General features: G+C 46.1%; 1 protein-coding gene and 1 long non-coding RNA gene across 4 annotated transcripts in view; one reads left to right on the top strand and one right to left on the bottom strand.

Annotated features, from left to right (window-relative positions):
- The window catches only part of RUNX1 (RUNX family transcription factor 1), a 183,290-nt gene that overhangs the window by 83,707 nt on the left and 73,221 nt on the right, over window positions 1–26,362 (top strand). For both annotated transcript variants that reach the window (XM_060273583.2, XM_060273584.2), the window contains exons 3-4: window positions 10,973–11,232; window positions 20,384–20,540. In XM_060273583.2, the coding sequence (XP_060129566.1) occupies window positions 10,973–11,232; window positions 20,384–20,540 (417 nt within the window). The remainder of the gene's footprint in view (window positions 1–10,972; window positions 11,233–20,383; window positions 20,541–26,362) is intronic.
- On the bottom strand, window positions 6,405–9,882 carry LOC148685946 (uncharacterized). 2 transcript variants are annotated; one of them, XR_015949569.1, is made up of 3 exons: window positions 9,761–9,882; window positions 8,435–9,058; window positions 6,405–7,458 (listed from the first exon to the last, which is right to left on the bottom strand). It is a non-coding gene; the product is annotated as an uncharacterized LOC148685946 (long non-coding RNA). The 2 variants fall into 2 exon arrangements; XR_015949570.1 differs by having other exon boundaries at window positions 6,405–7,558.

Genomic DNA, 26,362 nt, shown 5'->3' on the forward strand with positions numbered 1-26,362 from the left:
GCTGCTGCTTTCTGTGGTTTGCGTCTTTAAATGGAAGGCGAGGGCAGGTTGATTCCACGCGCGACCCCAAACGCAAGGGCTGCGGGTCTTTTCTATAGCTGCTCTTCTCCTTCACAGTTTTGAGATAGAATTATTGTGTGCAAATTTCTATTCTACCTGTGTAAGTTAGACTCGGGGAAGTGGAGCTTAGGATGGGGGGTGGGGCAACAACCGTGCAAGAGGCCGCTTCCCGCCTTTGGGGTCAACTCCTTGGTTGAGAAATTGGGGTCTTGATCAGCTTCCTCCCCACCCGCCTGCCCTCAATTCCGGCATTCTTCAGCGCCATACCCCGATGCAAGCAACTGGAACGCGATTCCCAGGAAGCCTATCCTATCCATGTTTACTCAGAAGGAAATCCCATTGATTTCAATAGGGTTTGCTCCCAGCTAAGTGTGCATAGGGGTGCAGCCTTATTTGAGCAAGAGGGGGTGGGGATATACCCCATTGCATTCGCTGGGTCCCTGACTGAGGGTCTGCTAAGCATTCCTAAGGACAGACTGTGAATTCAGTGTGGACGAGAAATTTGTAAATCGGCTTCGCAATTGCCAGAGCCCTTCACATTCGATCTATTCTGGGGTTACTCCCCCCACCCCCCAGGGAACTGATATTCATTCTTCTCTTGAAACCCCGGGGTCTTTCAGACAAGCTCCTTCGTTATTTTCCTCTGCGTGGTATAACTGTCTTCCGGGCAAAAGGTTTAGGGAAATCTCTGAATATCTTTTTAAAAGCATTTCTAAAACGTAGTATTTTCTTCCTGTCCTTTACATTAGAGAGCGGGGATTTTCTGCTTGAATGAAAAGAGAAAGTACAAAATTAAGAACGTATCTAAACTTTTAGGTGAGTCAAAAACCATTTTTTAAAAAAGAAATAAAACAGCCTTAAAAGGCTAGACTCCTCAAGCGCACTATTCCGAAGTGACAACTTTTGTGTTAGTATTTTTCAACAAAAACAAGGGTCTTTATGATACCTTAAAAGTCTAATAGATTTACTGTGGCATGAAATTCCGTGGACTAGGCAAAGTAGGCTCTAGAGAGCTTATGGCACAATAAATCTATCCGCCTTCAAGGTGATGCAAGACTCTTTGTTCCACACGAAGTAAAGTTCAGTAGGTGTTTAAAAAAAATCGGAGAACATTTGTCCAATATGTGTGATGGGACAGATCGTGTTAATTAATCTTGAAAGGAGGCAAATACTCTTTCAAGTTCCTTTCAATTTAAAGCCATTTACGGCCGAGAAAACCTCCACAGGATCGCTCTGCACGAACTCCTCACGATCCATAGATTTTTGCAAACCCATCACCTCCACGTATCATAATACTGTATGGTTATAACTTAAATGACATCCTCCTGAACATTCCCATTTCGAGTTGCTGTTTCCCCCCCTTTAATTCTTGTTTGGGAAATCAAGGAAGGAAACAAAGCAAATTAGCATCAATGAAGAGAAAGCCAATTAGCTTGTGGTTTAAATAAGAGAGGGTTTCTTTAAATAAAAATAAAAATCCAAACCAGTGTTTATTGTGTATATGCTACATTATACAGTGTATATAAAACAGGATGAATGTGGGTTTTAAATATCGCAGTCCAGATTCGGAAAGGCAATCATTTTCGACTCGGGTTCCATCCGCGTTGCTTGGGTGTAAGTTTCATGGCATCAGCGAGAGTTACTTTGCAAGGAAATGGGTTGGGAATATGCGTCAGCGAAAGGGGCCGCGAACTTGTCGATTAAGCCGCGGACGTCGCCCGAGTCGGCTTGCGCGGTGGATCCTTGGCCATCTCAAGCCTGCGCGGAAGTTAAATAGCGTCAGGTCAGGATATGCAATGCAAAAATCGCCCTCGCCGCCACTTTTAAGCAAAAACGGTTGGGATCGACTTATTTAACGGCCATCAATTCCACACCTGCTTTACTGAAATGCGCCCCCACTCCATTCAAAAACAAAACCAAAAACGACGGGGTTCTTTTGAGAAAGCCCGTTGCGAGCCTGCAAAAAGAAAAGGAATTTTTTTAAAAAAAATTAAGTGTCTTAATTTCTCGCTTAAAATCAACGAAAAAGGAAGCTCCGAAGTCCACCCACCAGTACGGTATTAGAGTTCGTGCCATTTCTGAGTTTGGGGTGGATGGGGAGGGTTTTAGGTAACCAATTTGGATGCGTGAAATGTCCTGGGCTGCGCAGCTTTGCGACCCACCAGAAAGTTGTGCGCCCTCTCCGTGTCATCCCCTGGAAAGCCATCGGCATGATCTGTTAAACTGGAACTCTGGACTTGGGTTGGGGGAGCACGCCCCTAACAGAGGGTCGCCCCCGCATTGGGGGCGGGGGGTGGATGGGGCAGGCTTTCCATTCCCCCTAAACTCAGTGGGTCGCCTTGAGCGAGTTAACCTCGCAAGGTTGTTGCAGGTGTGGTGACGTGGTTTGTTAATTTCTAGCGCAGGAAGCCCGGAGTCAATTGGAAGGACATTTACTTGAAATCTACAGGATCGATGGACCGAGGTGTTTAGGGACCGGCCGGGCTTTAAGGAGTTAATTCAGCTCCTAATGATAAAGGGCGGAGAGGTTTTGAGATCAAGAAGCGGCGGGCGGGCGACTGGATGGAGTTGTAAGGGGCTCAGACACGTGTTAGGATTCTCCCTTCCTGACGCACCGAGTTCCCTGGCGGCTCCTTTCGGCTCTTGCGGCACCAAAAGCCTCAGACCCACAAAGTTCCCATTTGAACTCTGATCCATCCAGTTCCTTCCGCTTTCCTGTTCCGCAGTTTTAGGTCAAGCGAGGAAGGGGTGGTCCTATCCTGACCTGGGGCGCAGGCTATAAGCCCCCAGAGGCCAGACAATTCTCTCCCCACATGAGTGGGTTTTATGGGGACGCATTTTGAGAAAAGGGGGGCCGTGGGGGCGCCCTGCGCTGGCATCGGCCCAGTAGGGTCCCCTTCCAAGGACGACAGCGCGGACTTGGCTTTGCTCGGCGAGAAAAGGGTAGATGTGGTGCTGATGGCGTGGAACTCTATCCGTCTGGTGCCTGCAGAATGGGCTTTTTCAAAACGAAAAACAAAGCTGCTGTCCTAAGCATCCAAAGCAGAAGAAAACCCTCCTTTAAACCAACGGGAATGTCTCTCGAAAATAAACAGTTAAGATTCGGAGGGACTGCTGAGCGGCGATCCTAAGTAAATTCGAGGGCACTTCCCAATGTGGGACGTGTGTGTGGTGGTGGCGATGAACAGGCCAGAAAGACCGCTGCTCAAATGTCGCCTGAGTCATTAATCTTTCATCCTCCACCGCCCGCCCACCCCCCACCCCCCAAAATACGAGGATAAAACTACGGTTATTAGAGTAGTGATAATAGCTGCGATTACGTCTTTGAAGCGCTTGCTGCGACATTGTTGAGAGCTCACCCTCAAGCATGCCTACTCAGAAGTAAGCCTCAATGAGTTGAATGAGATTTACTCCCAGGTAAGCGTGTATAGCCAGACGCTATATACTGCGCTTTAAAGGTATCGTGTGTACGCAGCGAACGTGGGACTCCGGGCGTCCTGTTGTCTTTGGTCCAGGAGGGCGAGGCCTACCCGGCTTCTGCAGAAATACTTGCCATTCCTGGGCGGACAGTAATGTTTAACTTGACGTGAATAACTTGATTCATCAGTTATGAACAAGACAGTTATTCGGAGAAGGGTTAGGGAGGCTTCACCAGTGACGTTAACAAGTGGGCTTAAGAGCACAGCGGAAAGGAACAGCAGCGGTGCCTTCGGGGCAGAGAGCCAGGGTCCGAGTCAGCAGAAAAGCAGGAGGCACCCTAGGCGCAGCACGGATGGCTCACCGCGTTTGGAAGGGAGACAAGGCAGGACGCACGTGGCCCTCTAAAGCCGTCTCCCCGCCGCACCCTTAAACCCGTGAAGACCAGAGAGTCTAGAATTACTGGTGGAAACTTGCAGTCGACCACGTTCACTGCTCGTGCGCCGTGAACGGCCTGCTGTCAAGGGGCCGAAATGATCCAGGATCAGCTCTTTTGCACTTTTGCATGCAGACACGGCGTCTGTCTGTCTGTCTGTCTGTCTGTCTTCCTTCCTTCCCTCCCTCCCTCCCTCCCTCCCTCCCTCCCAGGTTTAAGGGATCTATAGGGAAAAGGCCATGATCGCACCTGAAATCTGCTCCCCGCCCTCCTGATCCCTCCCCGATGACAGCTCGGAGTTGTGCTCAAACCTCTCCAAGTTGCAACATTCGTCAATGGGAAGAGGGATTGGGCCGAGAATGAAGGCTGAGCCTCCCGAGATTTAGATGCCACGCTGCTGATCATCCGGCTGAGTTCGTGTGCTGATCGGCCGGGTGAATCAGCGGGCTTTTGTGCGCTCCAGGCTTGTTTTCACGGCTGCAGAGAGCGAGGGGGGCGCATCTATCCGGGCTGGTGCGCGGAAGGCAGGGCGAGAGCCCGCGAGCCGCGGCTGCCCCAGCGCTGCTATCTATGCAGAGCTCCCGGGAAATTGCAGCGCTGAGACAGAGCAAAGTTTGCCTCTGCCCGGCGCACACCCGTTGAGCTCACATAGATTTAAGCAGGGGAAGGCAGCGTCGGGGTCTTCAGGGGATACCGGCAGGTGGGACTGTCCCGGCACCTTCCCTCTCTCTTAAGGTGCTTTGCGGGCCGCGGCACTTGTTCCAGTGCTTCGGGAAGGGGAAGGGGAAGGGCTTTGGGCGCCCTCTAGCGTCCGCTCCGCGTCCCTGCAGCAGGAGAGCCCCGGCCGGGCTTTGGATGCTGCTCAATGCGGGTTGCTTTGGTGCTAGAGGTTTCCGGAGTCGGTTGCGCAATGCAACTGTGGGCAGCTCCAGCGACCGAGGAAACAACAAGCTTCGAAGTGAAAGCCGCTTCCTCTTTGCGATTGCACCAGGCCCACTCCTCTTCCCTGCCCCCGCGCCAGACCCCTGCGGTTTCTCTTCCATACTGCAGATTTGTGCAACGGACGTTGCTAACTTAACGTGCCTTTTACCCTTCTTGGGAAACTGTTTCCCTTTTCCTTCCCCCCCCCCTCCATACACGCCTTGCCTCCGTGATCCCCGGTAATGTGAGAAAAGCAGGAGTTGGAATCGTCCCCTTTTCTCTCTCTCCTCTTTCCCCACCCCGCTATATTTGGCCTGCCCAGGCTTCTTAAGGGAGGAAAAAACTCTGATCCATCCAAGCTACCAGTGCTTTTCTTCTTGGAGTATGCTGGGGTATGCATACCCCTAAACATTTTGTGAATCTAAGGTAATCTAATCTAAGGTAGGCCTCATTGAGGGGCAGTATTTCAATATGAGTAGGAAAATGAGAGTACCCCTAAACATTTTTTAAAGAAAAAAACAACAACTGCATGCTATAATAAGTGAAGATAATTTGTGGGGGGGGGGGTAGGAAGAGCACCAGCATCATAGTCCTGGTTTGACCAAGATTCCTGTCAGCAAGTGAAAATAGCATACAGTGGGGTAAAATGTTCGGTTACGGAGAAGAAATTGCAGGGGCCCAAAGGATTTTCAGAAATGTGTCAGCCTCTTAATGCAAGCATCTAGGGATGAGGCACACACACAAGTACGGAAGGATAGTTTGTAGGAGAGCCCTGCTAGATCAGGCCAAAGGTCCATCGAGTCCAGCATCCTGTTCTCACAGTGGCCAAGCAGATGCCTGTGGGAAGCTTACAAGCAGGACAGGAGCACAACAGCACTCTCCCTCTCCTGAGCAGCAGCATTTGGCTACAATTTAAGCAACACACCAAGTTGATCAATAAAGATGAGATCCTCATTTAATTCTGAAGGGCCTTCTGATTTCTCTCTTAAGCTTAAGAAACTGTCTCCCTGCAGAAAAATTTGGGGAGAGGGATTGAAAGCCCCTATGTTCTGAGCATTGATGTAAGTGGCAAGTGGCAAAGAGAGTTTGTTCACAGGCTGATTCCACACTAATGCATGAAATTCCATTCATTTATGCCAGGGGAGGGGACTCCAACTCCCATCAGCCCTGGGTCAGCAGATGAGGAGAGCAACAGTCCAACAACATCTGGACAGCCAAGGGTTCCCCAGCCCTGGTTCATACAAATGCACTGCTAGCTAGTTGTTACATATCCTGGAATTCAACTGCAGGTAATTTCAAGGGTGTGCCAAGGGTGTGTAGAACACAAAAGAAGAGTCGTTCCATTGTCTGGATAGGCCACTTCCTGGTTCGCATGGAGAAGCCGTTATCAGCGGCGCCCAGTGATGGAAACATGCAACTGTGTTGAGGCATAACTGGGTGTTGGAATTTTGCGCCCCTAATTTTGCACCAGGGCAATTGCCCCTGTTGACCCCCCAATGCCACACCACTGCCAGCACTATCCACTACACCACACTCACTTTCATAAAGAACCATGGCAGAAAAGCTTATGTTTATGACACTTTCTTATTTTTATTTTTTTACATTTCCTCCAAGGAACTCATATATGGCTCTCCAGTTTATCCTCCCAACAACCCAGTGTTGCTGCAGGACAGTGACTGGCTTATAGGAGCCAACTCCCAGGGGCCTGGGGGCTTTGGCCCCCACAACAAAATATTTGAGGGGGCCGGGCCCCCACAAAGTTGATTGGCATTCCCATTCAAATGGTGTGTGTGCACATGTGATCGATAATGTGGGGGCATGGCTCCCCTGGGCCCCCACAATATTTTATTCAAGTTGAAAGCCCAGGATTGACTTAAAAGATCAGTAAGGTTTGTAACCTAGTGGAGATTTGAACTCTGGTCTTCCAAGGCTCTAGTCCAACACTCTAATTACTACATCTCACTACATCACTATGCGATCAGCCACCATTCAGCATAAACTTCCAAATGCCTTGCTGCTCTATAACAGCAAGACAGGGGAGACAACCAGTGCCAGGGTGCTAAAGAAATGCCATTTATCTTTTCATGTGTGCCTTTGCCTCTGATTATATACATAGCACATCTCTTTTAGACTGGACACAGTACTGTATATGAATTCATTTCGCCTGATCAAAAGTATAGTTCTGATTACAATACTCTGTGTTGAGCAGGACTGCCAGATATATATATATATATATTTAAAAAAGAGGTGATTTGAGGCATTGTTGAGTCTGCAATCAGGAACATAATGTAATATGGAGCTGCCACAGCGAAGAATAATTGGCATTCCTTAAAAAAATTGGCATCTTAAGGCTCATGCCATCACTCAACAGTTGAAAGCGTGTGATCCAACTAATTGAGAGACCTGGATCCATGCCGCTCAACTCCAGAAATGGGCTCATTGCCTTTGGCAAATTCTTTCCGGTCAGCCTTGGCTCCCCTGGGCTCCCAGATCCGAGTTCAGCTTCCTGTTAGCGGGGCTCTATTGCTTCTCATGCTGACAGCTGGTAGCCAGTCCAAGTGCTGTGCTAGGGTTCAACTCTGGAGCACATTTTATGATCCAAGGGAGCTTCAGTCCAACACATTCTAGAAATGAAAAAGTGAGATAGCTAAGGCTGCAGTCCTTGACCCAACTCACTTGGGAGCAAGTTCCATTGAACTTCGTGAAGGCCTGCAGAGACCTGTCCTGCAAACAAAGAGGGGGGGGAGTATGAGGGGAGCTGGGACTCCATTCTCCCCACCCTTTGCTGCCATGGATCCCAAACTTCTCCCCTGCAGTGTGGGCCCTCCACTGCAGTGCCAAAGACTGACAAAAGATCACTATCTGTATGACTGATCTATAAAACGCCTCAGTGACTATGATTGCCCTGGCTAACTTTTTCAAAGCATTTTTATAGTCTCAGAAAGAACATTGGCTGCAGTGTGATGTTCTGCCTATTGAAATTTGGGCATACAGTAATCTCTAGAGATGTGAGGAGCAGATCAGAGGAGAAAGGAAGTGAGACCTTTTTTAAAAATTCCCTGTCTGCACTTAAACCAGGAGTGTCTGAAAAAGTGTACCGTGTTTCTCATATTATAAGACATGTCTTATATTTATTTTTTCCTCAAAAAAACACACTATGGCTTATTTTCAAGGGATGTCTTATTTTTTTCCTTCTCCTCCTGCCGCGGCCGGCATTGCTGCTGTGCCTATCACTATGTCTTATTTTTGGGGTATGTCTTATATTCCTTGAATGCTTAAAAATCCTGCTATGGCTTATTTTATGGGTATGTCTTAAAATATGAGAAACAGGGTAAAATAGCAATCTTTGGCTCTCTCTGCACAAAGGGAGGCAGGAAGTGTGCACTGTTCCTTTGAGGGGAGGGCTGCCATCTTTTTCCTTCTTGCAGGCCCTTTAGCTTTCCACACAGAGGTGAGGAACCTGCGGCCCTGCAGATGTGGATGGACTCCAGCTGCCTTGTCCCAAAAATTTGGTCCTGCTGGCTGGGACAGATGGGAACTGGAGTTAAACCACCGTTCTCCCCATCCTGGTAAACAACTGTACGATAGGCAAATACTCACCAGGCGAACCTTTGCCCAGAACTTTGCATTTTGTGGGTGCTTACATGCTGAGGAGGGTTACTAGCTACTAGCCCAGGCACTGCGCGGGATCTGGTCTAGGCTTCGTGTGGGTTGGTGACTGTTGAAAAAGCCCAGCTGAGGGGGGGCGGGCGGGTGCTCGGGGTCCGTGCGGGGTGAGCTTGCTTCTCGAAGCCAGTCAGGCGACTGAGAGTCTCGGGAGCTACTTTCACGCCCCTTTCATTGTCCCTCGGGGACTCACCCACGCACGAGGAAAACATTTGGCGCGCGCTTGAGAAGGCCGTGCGACTCTTGTCCCCGCATCTTCCTCAGTCCGCCTTTTTGAGGCTTTGCCTTCCATACAAGCCGCCGCCGCCGCCGCCCAGAGGTCTGCCGCTTGCTTGCTTGTTCTTTCTCGCGCGCGCGCTGCGGTAATCGCGGCGTCCCATTGACACGCGGGCCTCCCTTTGGCTTTTTACAGTAGCTTCCAGCGGCGGTGCGCAGGCCAATTCCAGGAGCCCGCGGGTTGGAGCCGCGCCCTGCTGAATACCGGAAAGGGCTCTGATTGGCCGGCGCCCTCCCCTATGCAAAAGAGCTGAGGGAATGGCATTCCTCCGGACTCTCTTACTGTAAAAGCAAATTCATTTCCAGTCAATCTCCATTCATAGAGCCAGAAGGCGAGAGGGAGGAGGAGAGGAGGGCGCGCAGAGGGGGGGGGCAGAGAGAGAGAGAGAGAGAGAAAGAGAGACAGACCAGGCTTTTTGAGACCAGCATGAGCAAACAAACAGCGCCTCACAGAAGGTCACACACAGCTGGAGAGACTAGGCAGGAGCCCTCGGGAAAGCTCGCCGTTGGCGTCTGGTGAACACGTGAAGACTCCTTCCGCTTGGGGAACGTGGCCCCTGAGAGGAGCGCAGGCTCTCTCCTCTGAGCGACTCCTGCTACTACTTCTTTTAACTATTGACTCTGAGGCCGCTTGCGTGCGTGTGTGCGAGCGTGTGTTTGTTCTAACCGCCAATCGCGTGTGCTGCTAGTCTTCTGGTGGGGCAGAAGCGGAAACTCAGCCGGGCAGAGAGGCTTCCCGCCGCCGAGCCCCCCTCGCGTGTAACGAAGTCGGAGGCGCGAGAAAGGAGGGGAGGGAAAGAGGAAGGCCGTGAGGTGGCGACGGGGGCGAGGGGTGCGGAGAAGAAAAACCAAACGATGGTCCCGAAAGTGGAGCTCCACCTGCTGTGGTTAAACTATAGCTGAGCAGCCGGGCCCCGGCGGCTGAATCTGAGGAAGATTGCCTCAGATCTCTTCCCCCCCCCCCAAGTTGGCAGCGTGACTCACCCAGCGGCCACAGACTGTTGGGTGACTTCAGAAGTGCGCGCTCGAAAGTTGCTGCACGCAGTAACCGCAGAGGGAACCCACAAGCCAACCAGCAGCCCCGACCAAACCAGAGGGGTGTTTCCCCCCCCCTTCCCTCTCTCTCTCTCGCTCCTCATATGGACTACCTCCCTCCTCCTTTCTTTCACATTATTGGCCACCCGACCTGCCGGGATCATCATCTTCTTCTTCCACTCCTCGCTCTCGTAGCCGACCCGGCCAAAGCGTTGCGAAACGGCGCCCCGGCCGCGGGACTCTCCTGGCCCTTTCGGAGAGCAGCGCGGCAGCCCCCCCGAGGCCGGGTTTCTCAAGGCTGCTTTGGGAAGAGGGGGGCAGGGAAGCGGAGCTCCTGCAGAAGAACATTAATGGATTTCTGTTGTGTTTAAACTCTCTCTAGAGCCGACTGTAAATATTTGATGAAGTACAGTATATAATGCTGTGATAGCCGCTTGACCTTTGAGAAACCTCAGGCCACGTCCGTGAAAGCCTGTTCTCCCCCCCTCCCCGCCCTCAAATTGTTCTGAAACCGATTTTCTCTCTCCACGAGAAGAGACAAGTGGGCTCAAATCCGGATTCTAAAGCGACTTTTTTTTTGTTTTTTAAGGAGCAGAGCGGGGTGTGGGTGGACGGGAGAGAGAAGCCTGCTCTCCCAACAGGACAGGAAACTCGCTACTGGAAGGACTGGCTAGCCCCTTCCCTCCTTCTGTCTCCGGTGCGTTTGCGTGGCTTGCGACGGATGCCTTTGCTCAGTGCTTCTCCTCCCCGTGTGTGGGATTTTGGAAGGGCCTTTGATTTTTCATAGCACTGGTCATTCCCGAGGGGGAGAAGGCCAAAAGAAAAAAAAGCTTGTCCAAACCTATTAGGGCCTCTTGCTTTTTGTTGTTGCTGCTTCTAAAAGAGAGGGACACGCAATACATTTCCAGGACAGCTTGCCAACTGGATGCTTGGATTAAGTGTGGCAGGACCAGGAGAACGAGCGTCCCCCTGCCGTAGCCAACTGTTGATCCGAATTGACTCCGGGACTGGCTCCTCTGCGGGACCCCTAAGGCTCTTTCCTTTTATGTGGGTCTCCCGAGAGCCTCCGGCCGAAGAGTTGCTGCGCTCGACCCGCTTTGCGCGAAGCCCCGTGCGGAGCTTTCTCACTCAACCGGCTTGTTGTGATGCGTATCCCCGTAGATACCAGCACGAGCCGCCGCTTCACGCCGCCCTCGACCGCGCTGAGCCCGGGCAAGATGAGCGACGCGCTGCCGCTGGTTGGCCACGAGAACGGCGGCGGCGGCGCCCTGGCGGGCAAGATGAGAACCGCGGACCGCAGCATGGTGGAGGTCCTGGCCGATCACGCCGGCGAGCTGGTGCGCACCGACAGCCCCAACTTCCTCTGCTCCGTCCTTCCGACCCACTGGAGGTGCAACAAGACGCTACCCATCGCCTTCAAGGTACGAGGGGCAAGGGGAGAAGAGGGGAGCGCGGGTGGGGGTCGACTGAGCAGTAGTGTTCCTCAGCTGTCAGTCTTGTGTCTAATGCAACCCATTACTATTTACTTAGCAGTAAAGGCCCACTGCTTGCAGAGGGGACTTGCCGGGGGGGGGGGAGTTTCGGCTTGCAACCGGGCAGCCCAAGCCTGTGCGGGTTTACTAGGAAGTAAGATCCACAGAAAGCAGCGAGGGTGGACTTTTCCAGCGAAGTGTGCTTTGGGGAAAGGCTCGCAGCCTCGAAACGGAAACAGCAAAGTTCGGCCCATAGACTTCAAGGCCATGTGGACTGCATCCTTAGATGCGGTTTCGTGGCACGCGGAAAAGGCTCCCGAAATGCCTAACCCGGTCCTATCCTCGTTAGGAATAGGAAGTCTGACTAAATTGGAAGGGGGCTTTTTTCGGAGTAAGTGGGCGTCGGATTGCAGCCATGCCGACGGCCCCTCGTGCAGGTTGACCTGGAAGCAAGACCCCTTACAATAATTTAAGTTTACTTCGGAGGAAGTGTGCTGCACGGGCGCTGCCGTGTAGCGCGACTCTAAACAGCTCTAGTGAGGAATAAAGCCTACCGAGTTAAGGGAAACTTAGCCTTAGCACGTTGTCCTGTGCATTTCCCATCAAAAGCAAGCCACGCTCAGCTCAGCTGAGCTTATTTCCTTGTATCGAGTAGCAGCTACCTGCATTTGCCTGGGAATACACCTCACTAAATTCGATAGGACTTACTTCTGCATAGGCAGGGTTAGGATTACCCTGAAAGTGCCGCCCTTAACACCTATGGTGCCATGGAGATATCTTTCCCATCCATAATACACGGGTAGGCTGGTTTGTTTTATTTTCAAACAAACTCAAAACAAAAGTGGAATTTCCGTAATCTGCTCTATGTCTCTAAAAGTTTAGTAAACAGGAGTGAATTCTCATAATCACTTCACAGAGAAGGCATAATCAGCCTGTAGTAATAAATTATCCTAAGGGTGCAAGCCTCGCTTAAGACCAAAGGCCACCTAGTATTATGTGCAAGAGCCGCAGAAACCAGCAGGCCTCAACTGGCCAGGGGTAGATAGACCTCCCTCTACTTTCTGCCCACCCTTCCCCTAATAGAGATTTCCACATGAGAGAGGAGGCTACTTACTTCCTACAATCTCCCAGAACTTAACGCCTTCCTCCCGAAAGCATTGACCGATCTCCGAGCCTTAAACTCAACCTTCCTAAAACACTAAGAGTATTTGGAAGGAAATGCTCAGTTGAATTCCGTGGGGCTTCCTCCCGAATAAACGCCTTCGGGGATGCCAGGCACAAGCAGGCAAAGTAGAAAGGATCAAAGGACTTCACGCCAGGAGGACAAGGAGTAACACGTGTAAGTAAATATCATGGGGGAGGAAATATTTCACGGGAAGATTGAGCTTAGACCTGCTTTCAGTCGCTCAGGATTCCTCCTCCCTCCCTCTAGCTGATGAGGGAGTCAAAAGCAGTTTCTGAATTAATACCCCAATTCCCAAAGCCCTTTAGCAGAAACACAGGGAGCCAAAGCATTTTATTTTTTTTAATCTACACGCGCTTTCTCTCACCCACACTCTTTCATCATAGCTGCCAAGTTTTCCCTTTTCTCGCGAGGAAGCCTATTCAGCATAAGGGAAAATCCCTTTAAAAAAGGGATAACTTGGCAGCTATGCTCTTTCATACGGCGTCCCTCCGAATATTTTAGAGCATAACCGGCTGGTGGATGGAGCAGGAATAAATCTAAGGTGGAATTTACGGGAGCAGAATTGTCCACTGTGACAAGGAATTCACACACTACCTAATATCTATTACAATCTTAGACATGCTTCCATCACAGTCAGCGGTATCTACACGCAGATCTAACCTCAACAAGTGGTTGGAAGTAAACACTTAGGTATCCTTAGGATTACTTCTGCATAAGGCAGTTTGACTTAAAGCCGAGTGAAGCAAGCCTCGCAAGTGTAGTCTCGCCAGGGGTAAAGGCAGACGCGAGATGAGGACCTGGCCTCTAGGCTGCTATTGAAGCCTCCCCATTCACGTTTACGGTCTTTGCCCAAACGCAGCAAAGCCCTCTCCTTTCATAGCTGAGCTCTCACCATCTCTGTATAACACAGGAGAGAGTTTTCTGCTTTCGGCCCCTGAAGTTCATTCACAAATCGCTACATCAAGGCTGCGGCGGCCTCGCAGAATTCTGCGGGACTGACTTGCGGGGAAACATTAATAGGATCGGTCTGCACGAAGAGTGCTGTAAAAGGAGGGAAAGGCTCTGGTGGGTTTTGTGGGAGGTCTGTTTACATGTTGGGGGGGTACACACACACACACCCCTACATGCTGCGAAAGAAGCAGACCCTTCAGCCGCTGAAGCTGTGCACCTGATTTGCGCGGGGTCAAGGAGATCGCCCCTATAAAATAACTTGGGACTCGAAGGGCTGGCTCATTGCGAAGCACCTGCGAGCCCCGCTTTGTAACTGAAGCCGCTCAAGCCGCTCCCACCCCCTCCGGGTGTCCCCAAAGGGATTAACACATAACTCAAGGTTGGCGTGGGTTTCTTTTGTGTTTGGATCCCATATGTTGAGAGCACCCGCTGCAGCCGGCAGCTTAGTCCACGTGTTTATGGTAGCAAATGGAAAACAGATACACGCAGATTTCCAGACGTTTAAAATCGACTCCCTCTATTGGGGTATAATGCACGTGTGATAGTAACAAAAGTTACTATAGTAACAAAAGTTAAGTCCGCGTGCTTAAAAAAAAACAATCAAAAAATCCTAGTACTTCAGACTTAACTTTAAGAAACGCCAAAGCTGGAAGTATCCCTGCATATAAACACCCCCCATATATTTTCGTTTGGATGTAAAACTCGCATTTGTTCCCACGGAATAAGTCAGCCTCTTGGTCAGCAGCCCCCCAGCAGAGTTTTAAAACGAAGCAGGCCGGCTGAGTTTGCGTGTGTGTGGATGCAATCGCGTGGCATTCATCCATGAACAAATAAAGGAACAGAAAACTCACTTTGCAAAAAAAAAAAGTCTCATGACGGCCCCCACCCCCCATTGCTCCAGAATAAGTTCTTTGACCCCTGCAGTAGTTCAGCGTTTGTTCTTTGAATGTTTGCTCCTTTGGGAGGCGGGGAGATGGTTGCTGCTTTCGGGCCTTGTGCTTCAAAACAGGAGACGGAACCCTCCCGTGGGCAAAACTTTGTGCCCAGCTCCTCCTGAACAGCCGCAGGCTCCTCTCGCTACTTCCCAGGGAGTAAGACCACCCTGGATTCAGGAGGATTTCCTTCCGAGGGGACACGTGTAGGATCGATTTCAGTAGCCCGCCCCTGAGTCAAGGCGTTCAACCTAACACATCTCCTTTCCCCCTTTAGAACCGGCTTAGCAAGTTTTAAAGGGGTGTTTAAGATTTACCCTCGCCAACCTGGAGTCGAGGAAGACCCCGGGGTCTCCCCCCGCCCTCCATGACATCCGTGTTTCCGTTATGTAGAGTAGAACATTGCCCAAATCCAAGCCCTGCTCCTCGGCCCGTTCACACTTGTTCAGTCTGTCTGCCGTTGCTTTCGGCGCGATGCCCCCTTCGCCCAAACATCCCAGGCGGAGCCATCCTAGCGCTCCCTGGAAGGAAGCACCTCTCCTCTCGCCCGCCCGGCCACTGTCTAGCCTCTTTCTAGCCTCTGGAAGCCCGGTGAAGGCGCCCCTCCTAGGCCAGGGCAAGCAGAGAGCAAGTAACTTCCTCTCCGGGAAGGCCTGTTTGGGTACGAGAGGCCTGCAGGTGGTTTTCCCACTTGGCAGACGCCACCCACGCTCATTGGAAGGCAGGCGTCTCCCTCCCTCCCTCCCTCCCTCCCTCCCTCCCTCACACTTGATTTCACCCCAAGGCTGCACATTTACTTGCAAGTAAATCTAATCGAACCAAGTGCGCTCAATACTTGGATCGGGTTGGCGGCCCCCTCTCTCAGCAACGCTTCCTCGGAGCACAGGCCTTCGAAAGTGTGGGCATTCCCCCCCCCCCAAAGCCCGCTACCTTTCATCTTTATGATCAGGACCCGATCCATTGGTTCTTGGCGGAGGATCGTCTTCACTGTTGCAGGCGCAGAGGGGGTAGGGTGAAAGAGGAATCCGGAGTGAATCCAGAGCGAATGCCACACTTGTCAGTTTTATGCCTCCCTCCCCAAATTTGCTTGACCCGTGTGAATTTGCTTAGCCTCGAATCGCTGCCCACAGCCCTCCAGAACCCATTCTCGTTTAAGTTTGGTCTGGAATAAGTCTTGCACCCCCGACCTTAATAAATGGCCCTTGCTTCTTTAGAAGTGCCCCTGAGTCCCTCATATTTTGTGCCATTGGTTTTAATTGGGTCTGCTTCCAAGAGATCTTGCTTATTTCGATTAATTCTTTTCCTAATTTAGCTACACTACTAAATTTACGTGGCCGTGGTAGCCAAATAGTGGGGAAAGTGGTCTGCCTTACATTCCCCCATCCTAATGTCCCGCAAGCTGTTCCTGTTCAAGGGGATCTCAGAAAAAGCAAAGTTCTGCTTCAGGCTGACTTCCGCAGCCTCCCGCCCTTCTTTTTCTGGCTAAGCTTCACTTTTCTCACTTCCCTGCAGGCTGACAGCAGCCAGTACGTGCTTTTCTCTTCCTTCGAATTCCAGCAGAGCTTTTAAATAGCCACGATATTAAATCCTATTACCTGCCCGGGTCTCTTATGTAGCAGCCAAGGAGGATGAGAAAGATCTGTTCGCACTGGTTCAGTTTCTTCCTTATTAGTTCTCAAACGTGGTATTCTCCAACCAACTTCAGTTTTGAGAACTTTGGGGCTTCATGCCCCTGTTCTTTCTTTCTTTCTTTCTTTCTTTCTTTCTTTCTTTCTTTCTTTCTTTCTTTCTTTCTTCCTTCCTTCCTTCCTTCCTTCCTTCCTTCCTTCCTTCCTTCCTTCCTTCCTTCCTTCCTTCCTTCCTTCCTTCCTTCCTTCCTTTCTTCCTCCCTCTTTCTTCCTTTCTTTCTAGACATAACCATAACTATAATCAATAAATAAAAGTGACACAACAACAACAACGTCATATTACAGAAAGAATTCCATCAGGCAATGCAAATGTGTGTGATTTAAGAAGAGAAAGTAAAAAATGTGTTTCTTGTTCAGGATTTTCCCTGCCCCAGAACACACACAGCTTTGCAAGCAAGGGGACTTTGCCTTATAATGTATTATCAGTAAATATGTAACCCTTTGTAACAAACTGTTGCAGTCAACATAAGCACACATAGAGGTTTGCAATCTAAAACAACCAAAATGAGTGGGGGTTTTTAAAACCAGAAAATACATGGGATGTGATGGGTGAAGAGGGATTAAACCAGACTCCTACATATAAATCCGCTGAGATGGGCAGAGTGTTAACAGTTCCCTTTTCCATCTTCCCATCCTGCATACACTACTATTGGTGGGTTGTTGTTTTTATTCTATCCCTCAAAAGAAAATTTTAAAAACCAGCAATCCATAAATGAGTCAATTCTCGGGAAGAACACCGCAGACTGGATTTTGCTAGATTTTGCTTATATAATCTCTACCTTGTAGGTATAACTATTTCCCACAACTGAGGGGTGTTGTTATTTAAATAATTTTGATAATAAATTATTATTTCTTTACATGTTTCTACAAGAGCTTGCCTTTCGGCATTCTGATGCACCAGATCAACAGTCCACTTCCTGTAGAAGAGTCCTAGTAAAGTGAAGGACTTAACTGGTTCTGCTATTTAAAACAAACCATCAATGGACTTTCTGTTATTTACTACAGCAGATGGTAACTGCACATACTTGCACACCACAAAGGCCAAAGCCTACCAAATGAGAATACCTGGAATTACATCCCAGTTTTAACCACTTCCATAGAAGTAAATACTATTGTTTCCAGTGACACTTACATCCAAGCAAGTATGGGAATATTGCCACATGGGAGACTGTGATCCTAAGTATGTTTGCCTGGAAATAAGCCTCAACTGGGTTCACTATGACTTTCACGTAACTAAAGCTGTTGAAATAAATCACTGTGAACTCTGTGGGACTTACTCCTGAGTAAAAATATTTAGCATAGCAGTTTAATCTCTGTTCACTGGCTTGTCTATACGTCTTAACTCTTGTGATGCTCCTTGCATTGCACCTTTAGAACACTAAAAAAAAAAAAAAGACAGAGCATTGAACTTCATCAGGGCTAATCTAAATAGTTGGATTTAATTGATCCATAGATTAGGTTGCTTTGCCCTAATCCCTTTGGAAACCTAGGATTTTCTGTCAAATTCAAGATGATGGCTGATATCTGACAAATAATAGAGCAGACTCATTTGATGGGTCAGCTCGGGGTATGGCTAATGTTGGCTTTTGCCTGTATAAATTAAGTGACAAAGAAAGATGATAAAACTATCTGTTCCTAATGTTTGATAAATTGTAATAGAAAAGTACAATGGAGGATAAGCTAATAATCTCATTTTACTTAAAATGTCCCCCCCACCCCCGATTAGTGGGATAAAGCAGTAAGATTTAGTTGCGCTGCAACTTTGAATTGTCTGTATTCCTTTCTAGCTCATGTAGAACATATTTTTATAAGCTGAACAGTCAAGCAGAAACACACACACAGAGCTAGCTATCTCCAGTCAACAAGTTCTTACTTATCTGTTTAGTCTGTTTTATAATGTAAATGTTTGTGTTTCTGTGCCTCTTTTACAGCTTTACTTGCTAGTCCCTTTCTCCTGGGCCCAGATATTTTTCTTTAGTGTCTTCCCAGAGTTTCCGGCATTATGTTGTAAACACAGAGAGTTGAAAATATACTTTTTCTGTGGAGTTTCTTTATTATTATTTTAAAAATGACCAAAAGTATTCCTCTTGTGTTTGAAGGTTTTTTTATTTTAAAAAAACCCCACTAGTATGCATATCTAGAAAGACATGCAGAGTATCAAATAATAATTTTTTTTCAAAATGTGTTCCAATAAACACTATAGTTTATTGACTTAGTAAAGCTATAATTCAATTTGTTGCTGGGAAAAAATAAGGTATTGCACCTGAAGTAATATTGTTACAATGTCTAATTGTTGTTAACATCTTACAGTATTTTGATTAGGAAAAAATAATAATGAGTGTATAAGGGTACAATCCTAGCATTCTTATTATTATGGGAAGAAATCTCATTGGGGAAAATGGATCTTATTCTGAGGAATATCTCACTATGTTCAGTAACTGTTCCTAGGAATGCAGCTTTTTATCACAATTATATCCATGTTTATTCAGAAATAGGTTCAAATTGTTTCAGTTGCATTAGCCCAAATAAGTAATTCAGGGGTCAGCAAACTTTTTCAGCAGTGGGCCGGTCCACTGTCCCTCAGACCTTGTGGGGGGCTGGACTATATTTTGAAAAAATAATAATGAATGAATTCCTATGCCCCACAAATAACCCAGAGATGCATTTTAAATAAAAGCACACATTCTACTCATGTAAAAACACCAGGCAGGCCCCACAAATAACCCAGAGATGCATTTTAAATAAAAGCACACATTCTAATAATGTAAAAACACTCTGATTCCCGGACCGGCCGTGGGCCGGGATTTAGAAGGCAATTGGGCCGGATCTGGCCCCTGGGCCTTAGTTTGCCTACCCATGAAGTAATTCCTCACAGGACTGCAACCTTCAGCTAAAACATTTTTTCTCAGGGAGCCCAATTCATACTTTGTCATTTGTCCTTGTCCTTCCTGCTAGAAGTTTCTAGAACAAGGGTGGGGAACCTGTGGCCCTCCAGATGTTGCTGGACTCTCTGTTCTCATTATCACTGACCGTTGGTGGTGATGGCTGAAGCTGATGGAAATTTGGATCCAGCAATGCCTGGACAGCCATAAGTTTCCCCACCCTCTTTTAGAAGTTTCAGAAGAAAAGGCCAACAACTTCTCACATAGGTGCCCAGCAAAGTCCGAGGGGCAGTTGTCTTCTGGGACAATTAACTTAGGAGAGAGAGAGAGAGTACCCCATGAGACCAAAGAGATGAGGAAGAAACAGGGCCTCAGAGAGAGAGAGAGAAGCAGGAATAAGGATGCTATTTTCGAGTTCAGGAGTTGCACTATTTCCACTAAAATTATAAAAGCTCACCATTTCCCAGCAAAAAGTTTCTCACTCAAACTTTTTGCCTGGTTCCTGCTTAGCCTCAGATGATTAGAAAAGAAAAAACAGGAGCAGGTGAATTTTTTAAAAAGTGAATTGTCTGTTCTGTTTCATTGAAAGGAGTAGGGCTGCTGAGGAAGGGTGGGTAGAGGGAAGTAGAATGCCCACTCTAAGCGGAAATTTCAACACCGGGCAGTTTCAGCAGAAGTGAAAAGGTTGTTTTTTTAAGAAGTTGCAGCTTATTTGGAAGACAGGGGCCAAAACTCAAGTGGGGAGTATAAAAGGAGACTTTGGCTCTGGGTCAGGTAGAGGGCTTCCAGCCTCCTGATTCTAAGCATGTTGTGTGGAAGGAAGTGCTGTTGATTCACACTAGATTGCCATGGAATATGCAGATAGATCTGTAGTACAAGCTTCATCTACAATCACCAGCCTAAATTTAGAGGTTGTTGCTACCTGTAGCTTACATTTAGTCACTGCTTCAGCACAGCACTCCAAAATGCCACACTGCACTAATGCAGCCACCTTTATTTCAGTTTTTTTAAAACCAATGACATTTATTTCCAAAAGAATGTGTTTGAGATTCAGGTTTTGATTTCTTTATTGTGCCCAGTTAAATAGGGTGCTGTGTTTTAGCACATACAGAAATGTTATATCTATTCAGCTACTTGGATGTGAACTAAGCTAGCCACTATTAGGTCCCACTGAAATCTATGGGAAAAGCTAGTCATGGCTAACTTAATTCTGATTGATTTTCAGTTGGACTTTAGTGCAACTAACTTAGGTTGCAATCCTAACTTTACATACCTCAGTGTAAGTTTCATACTTCTAAGCGCTTAAGATTGTTAAAGTATGTATTCACCTGTATGCAGTCTCCTGTCCCACACCACCCTATTAAAAATGAGTTTTTAATAATCCTATTTGACTTTTGTTTATAGTTTGCACCTTCAAATTATCAATAAGAAACTAATGGTGCTTCCATTTTATTTTTCTAGGTGGTGGCCTTAGGAGATGTCCCTGATGGGACTCTGGTCACAGTGATGGCCGGAAATGATGAAAACTACTCTGCAGAACTCAGAAACGCTACTGCTGCCATGAAGAATCAAGTAGCAAGATTTAATGATCTGAGATTTGTGGGTAGAAGTGGAAGAGGTATGATATCATTATCACTATTATTTTATTACCCTAAAATTAAGTTGTGTCTTGGCAGAAAGCTCTATGCACAGAATCTTTTGTTGCCGTTTTCAGACTGCTTTCTTTTGCAATAATCCCTTTTGCTTTCAGTATAATTGTATCGGAGTAAGAAGTTTCAGGATTACCACAAATGAGGCCAACCAAAGTCCATATTGGTGGTATTGTGGTAAATGATTGCAGGATCACTACCTTATGATGCATTTGTGCAACAAACATTACAGGCTGAATTGTGTATTGTTATCAAATGGTTTAGATCAGTCTTCAGAGCTATGGTACCATGATTTGTATCTGCTTGATATTTAGCCAGTAGTGTCAATGTAGAGCTCTGTGGAGCTCAGAAGTACTGTTAGAAATCCCATGTGAACAGTTTTCTCATTCATTTCAGTAGAAAAGGTGGCTGCAACAAACGGATCCTCAGTGAATGGGTGAACCCAGTATATAATGAAATTTTAATTACTGAAATGAAAACATTGCTAAATTATAAAGTTTGGTGATTGCAGAGTAGAGCCAACTTGTTGTAGTTTGCTACTGTTATATATATTGGCAGTGGTGGTTTTCTGCAGATTTGTCCTTCCTTAACGGTTCCGTTTAAGGGTCTCTACAAGAAATACGTATGCATTTGGTTTGTTACTTTAGCTTTAGCAATGCAGTTCATGATAGTGAGGTTAGGAATATACAGAATGACAAATAGGCACCCACATATGTTGACATGGAAGTAAGATATGTTGATGTCAATGAGACATGTTTCCAACTAATTATCCTATTTGTGAGACTGCTAAAAATGCACAATCTGTATCATGGTTTAAACACACACACACACACACATGCACGCACACACACACTTATCTGTGTACTAGGTTCAACTATTTCTTTTTATGCCTTTGCATGGATATTGATACGGCCAGAAGAAACTCCCATAACTCTGGCAGATGGGAAAATGTTATTGCTATTATTGGAGGGGCTGCCAGCAATATCTGTGATTGCAAGAACTAAGCATTGTAGTGCTTTTCACATACTCACAGAGGATTCTCTCCATGTGGCGGAGAAGCTGACAGACATTGCATCCAATGTGTATATATGTTATTTGAGTGTTCCATGCATAGACCAATGTGCATATCAATTTGACTTATGCAACCTCTCCTTTTCTGAGAAGTAAAGGATCATAAAATCAGACAGTTGGATCACATATTCCTTTATATGCAGGATGATAATGATACACCCTTGCTCCTCCCTCTGCGGAGAGGATTCTAAGCTTGTTGAGTACATGAATTGGTCTTATCTCTATATGAGTACATACCTGAGGAAGGCTGGGGCTGCTCACATAGCCTTTGCTATGAATTGGCTCCTAGTCACAAATATAATTCATGAAAATTGCCTAGCTGGGTTGATTCTTGCTCCTTACTAATGTGCTGATTTTATCAGGACTGGGATTTGTGCATATAGCAGACTTGATTTCATTTTCTATGGAAACTAGCTTTTGATTATTTAATTTCTATACAGCTTAATTTGTTAAAAATATCTCTAAGCCATGTACAAACAAACCTGAAGTGACAACAGGCAACTGAAACAAAACATTACAAAAATACAGAGTTACATACTAAAATGTTACATTGATACAAAGTTACTAATACATATTAATCAGTATCAATTTGTTTTCCTTCTGTCCCACTCTCCTCCTCAACCTCCTGGTTCTCACCCAGGGTCCAAACAAACTCTCAGCAGCTCACACACAAAAGTCTCACAACAAGAAAAGTTCCTGGAAACATTGGACATCACCCTAGTCTCTCACACTAGACATGCCTTCTATGGGCAGGCCCAAAGTGTATGGCACTTCCTCAGGTTGCCCACAGCCATGTCCCATTCAGCTGCACTCTCCACCCTCAATTCCAGGTACAGCAGGTTTGTTGAGTTTCCCATGGGGTCCAGAGGATGTGAAAAGGGCCCCCCCTCCACTCACAGCACTTTCTTCACCCACTATCCTCTCCTTCTTCAGCTGCTTTTTTTTTATAAAAAAAGACCTCTGCCACTCACACACACATACATACTTCATTTTTTTCCCCTGAAATGTGTTTGCTGCTTTTTAGCCTAATATGCAAAACTAGATGGTTTCTAAACCTGCCTGAGTTGCTTCTGTGAAGAAGATAATTGCTGGGGGAGAAATACCTGCAGTTGGAATTGTAGCTTGGTGATGCTAACGAATGATAATAACAGGGTAAAGCAGAGAAAATTATATCCATTTACTGAAAACATGAGTGATGCTGTAATGTATAAAAGGATCAGTCATTAAACATGTTCAGTTGTTATATGGAAGGCTGCACCTTTTCAGTAAATGGAATTCTCATTATGATTCAGAGTGTTTAGAAAACATTTTGAAGATTTAAACGTAAAGCTGGTGAAGTGTTTGAGAAGCTAATAAAAACAGGCCTGCACTTTGGTAGTTGGCACCGTGCATAGAGCCAGGAATCGGAGCCTATGCAATTCCTAAGGTCAGAATGAGAAAGTGAAGGAAGGAGCAGGAGCTGTTCAGAAGAAAATTATACGCCATTTATTTTACTAATTCTACTCATTCACTTGTAACACCGATCACTTATGTATAGGAGTTGATATGCAAATAAAGATTGACTGTATTTGTCAGAATAAGTTTTAAGAAAGTGATCATCTTTGGCAGGTTGCATGCTAACTATTCAGGTCTGAGGTTTTGGTTCCTATGGGCAATACCAATTTTGAATGAGTGACTAATATATGCTTTTGTTTATTCATACAACCCTGAACTGTTTCCTAAAGGTGTGGCTGTTTGCACTGGTTTCTGGCATTCTTTTATTGCATTGGCTTAAAGTGTGAGGACTAAGGGAGTTTGCGTCAAAGGTCATGAAATGAAGACAGGGAAATGAACTTCTGATAGAGCTGTGTGATGTTTCTCTGTGCACGAAGCTAGCTGCTCGGAAGCAGTACTGTAATGTGAATAAACAATATGCAAAAACAGGATGCAAAGGATGACTGAAAATTAGGTATGTGCATATGGTTTGTAACTGAAATTAACTAAAATAACTGGTGTAGAACTAGGGCTGCATCATATATTCTCTGCTTTTGATTTGAGGCAAGAACAAGGGGAAATTTGATAAGTAAAATACTTAGGCAGTGTGACTATTCCCTATTGTTCAGTTGTGGTTAGCAGTTTTATTTCTCTTGGCTGTTGATTCTTTCTGCTCCAGAATTACATCGGTGATTCCACTCAGTAAGGGATCCTGAATAGAGAATGTGATAATGTACCCAAACTGATTTTGTTGCATGGTGATGCCATTGAGACAACTGAGGGCAATTTACAAGAATAAGCAAACATCCCTCCCCATCCCTCCCCAGGAGGAATTTTTTTACTGCCAAAAATGTTAATGGGAAACAGTAAGTTGCTTTGGCTGAGCTGTACGTGTAGCTGTCCAGAACAGTTTGAAGCAATGAAATGACAATGCAAGTTCATACCTATTTTTCACTGTCGTGCAGAATTATTGGTAGTCTAATATTCTGCACGAGAGGGTAAATCACAATACCCAACCACCATAACAATTAGACTTGCACCCACCTGATCTGAATAAGTCTGTAGACTTTGGTGACACTTGAATAAGACCAGGAAAATGGGAAATAGAATAATTGCTGGGTCAGTCTTTTTACTCATTACTATATTTCACATTGGCAGTTTGAGGAACTTCTTTATATACTTACACATTTCATCTACTTGAGGGACGCAGGGAGTTTTAACTGATTTCATGCTGTATCCCTAATGCACACCTCTTAGAAACTGCTTATAAATTATAAAAACAAAGAACACAATGTCTATTGCAAGTGTTCAGTCATATCTAACACTACATTTTAATCACTTCACTTGCAATTTTGAAGCAGCTGGTTTTTACTGCTATTGCTAAATATAGTAAAATCCCCATTATTTCAATCAACTCAACCTCATTATTTCAATCAATCAGCTCATAGTGGCTGGGGAAACCCAGCCAGATGGGCGGGGTATAAATAATAATAAAAATAATAAAACCTCCTGTTATTTCTTGTTCAATGTGCTTCATTGTCTACAGAACTCTACTTCACTCAATTTGCCTGAATTTTAACATACTGTGTACAGGATTACCCCATAATGTTATGGAAGCTTAGACTCACTAAAGTCAAAACTGGATACAGGATTAAAGGTGTAATGTTCTGAATCTGGATGCCCACTACATGTTTTGGAAATATTAGCTGTTCCATTCATCATTCTGTATTTTAAAAGTGATTTTATTCTCCCCATACTAAGCTGAAAAGTTGAGAATAGATCCTTATAAACAAATAGAATTGTATTTGACAGTTTTGGCTTGACTTCCAATACAAAACACTTCTGCTTAGGAATGTCCATTACTAATATAACATACCTTTCTAGCCTGTACTACTGGCACCAGAGTCCCAGAACACCTGGAAGGAGGTGCCATTGAATTCAAGGTTTGCACATATTTCCATATCATTTGCAAATTGATTTTTTCCTGGAAGTGAGTAACATGGAAATGAGCAGTAAACTTGCACTATATTCCAGTATAGTGCTGGAAATAGCTCAGGAGAACCTGGGGGGGGGGGAGCATGGAGAGGGGTGCACTAGGTAGAGGAATTACAATACTAAAAATATGATGTCCTGCCTTGTGCAAGCAGACACAAAGCCACCACTGGATACAACTCTTTGCATATGTGTGTGTTTTATATTTCTTCACATAAGGGCAGCTCAAAACATTTCACTGCTTGAGGCAAAAAGCAAGATACTGCCCTGCCCCCACCTCACTCATTCCATGTACTGAAGTTTACTTGACTTCAGCACTGGCAATGGGATAGCATTCTCCTGTGCACCTGAGAGCAGCAGGCTCTGTTTATCCAACAGAGGGGAATCGTCAAGGGTGATGCCAGTGCTACCTGCAGTATCTGCCACCTGAGGCAATTGCCTCACTCTGCTTAAGGATGAGACTGGTCATGCTTTTGGCTATTTCTCTTAATTTCACCAGGAGCAAATGAGGCCATGACCAATCTCTAGTCCTTTATTTTGTTTCTCCCTGAAAGCATAGTGGGAAAGGAAGTGGATAGATGCCATTTTGGAGTTAATAATAAAGGCATGTAATAAATAAGCACTCTGTAGAAACACATCTGCATCCATTTATATTAAAAATAGATTTGCAAATTACAGGACCCTGCCAATTACTTTGCAAGAAAAAAGGTTGCTGTGTAGTGTTTCCCATTCTGTCAAATGGAGTGGAAGAAAAGTCTGTACCACTAGTTCCATGGAACTACTTTATATAAGTGTGTTTAGGTAAAACATGCATAACCATGGTTCTAGATGGGCACATGACCAGAACTTGTTGGTTGTTACTCAAGATTCGTCTGAAGTGGGATGTAAAATTTCCACGATCTGTTTATTGCCAAAACATCTTGGTCTATTTCCAGAATCTGGTTGCTTTTCCTGGTGTCATGCTGGCAAAAATTTGCTAAGGCTTTTAATCTTAGTTTTTCCTCTTTCTGCATTCCAGTACGTTCAAAACCAAATATATCACTTTTAAAAAATGTTGTAGCACCATGAAAGAAACTAGTTTGATTGATGTTGGATTGTTTTTACAGTACTAGCAAAGTATACAATACTTTATGCAACCTAAGAAGATTGATAATAAGGTGCTACCTCAGAAATCAGTTACACATGTGTAAAAGCTTCTCCCCCACATGGATTGGATTGGATGCATTGGATACATACCTACTACCCACAGCATAAA

The sequence above is a fragment of the Zootoca vivipara genome, chromosome 4 (genome assembly GCF_965207765.1).
Source record: "Zootoca vivipara chromosome 4, rZooViv2.hap1.1, whole genome shotgun sequence".
Lineage (NCBI taxonomy): Eukaryota > Metazoa > Chordata > Lepidosauria > Squamata > Lacertidae > Zootoca > Zootoca vivipara.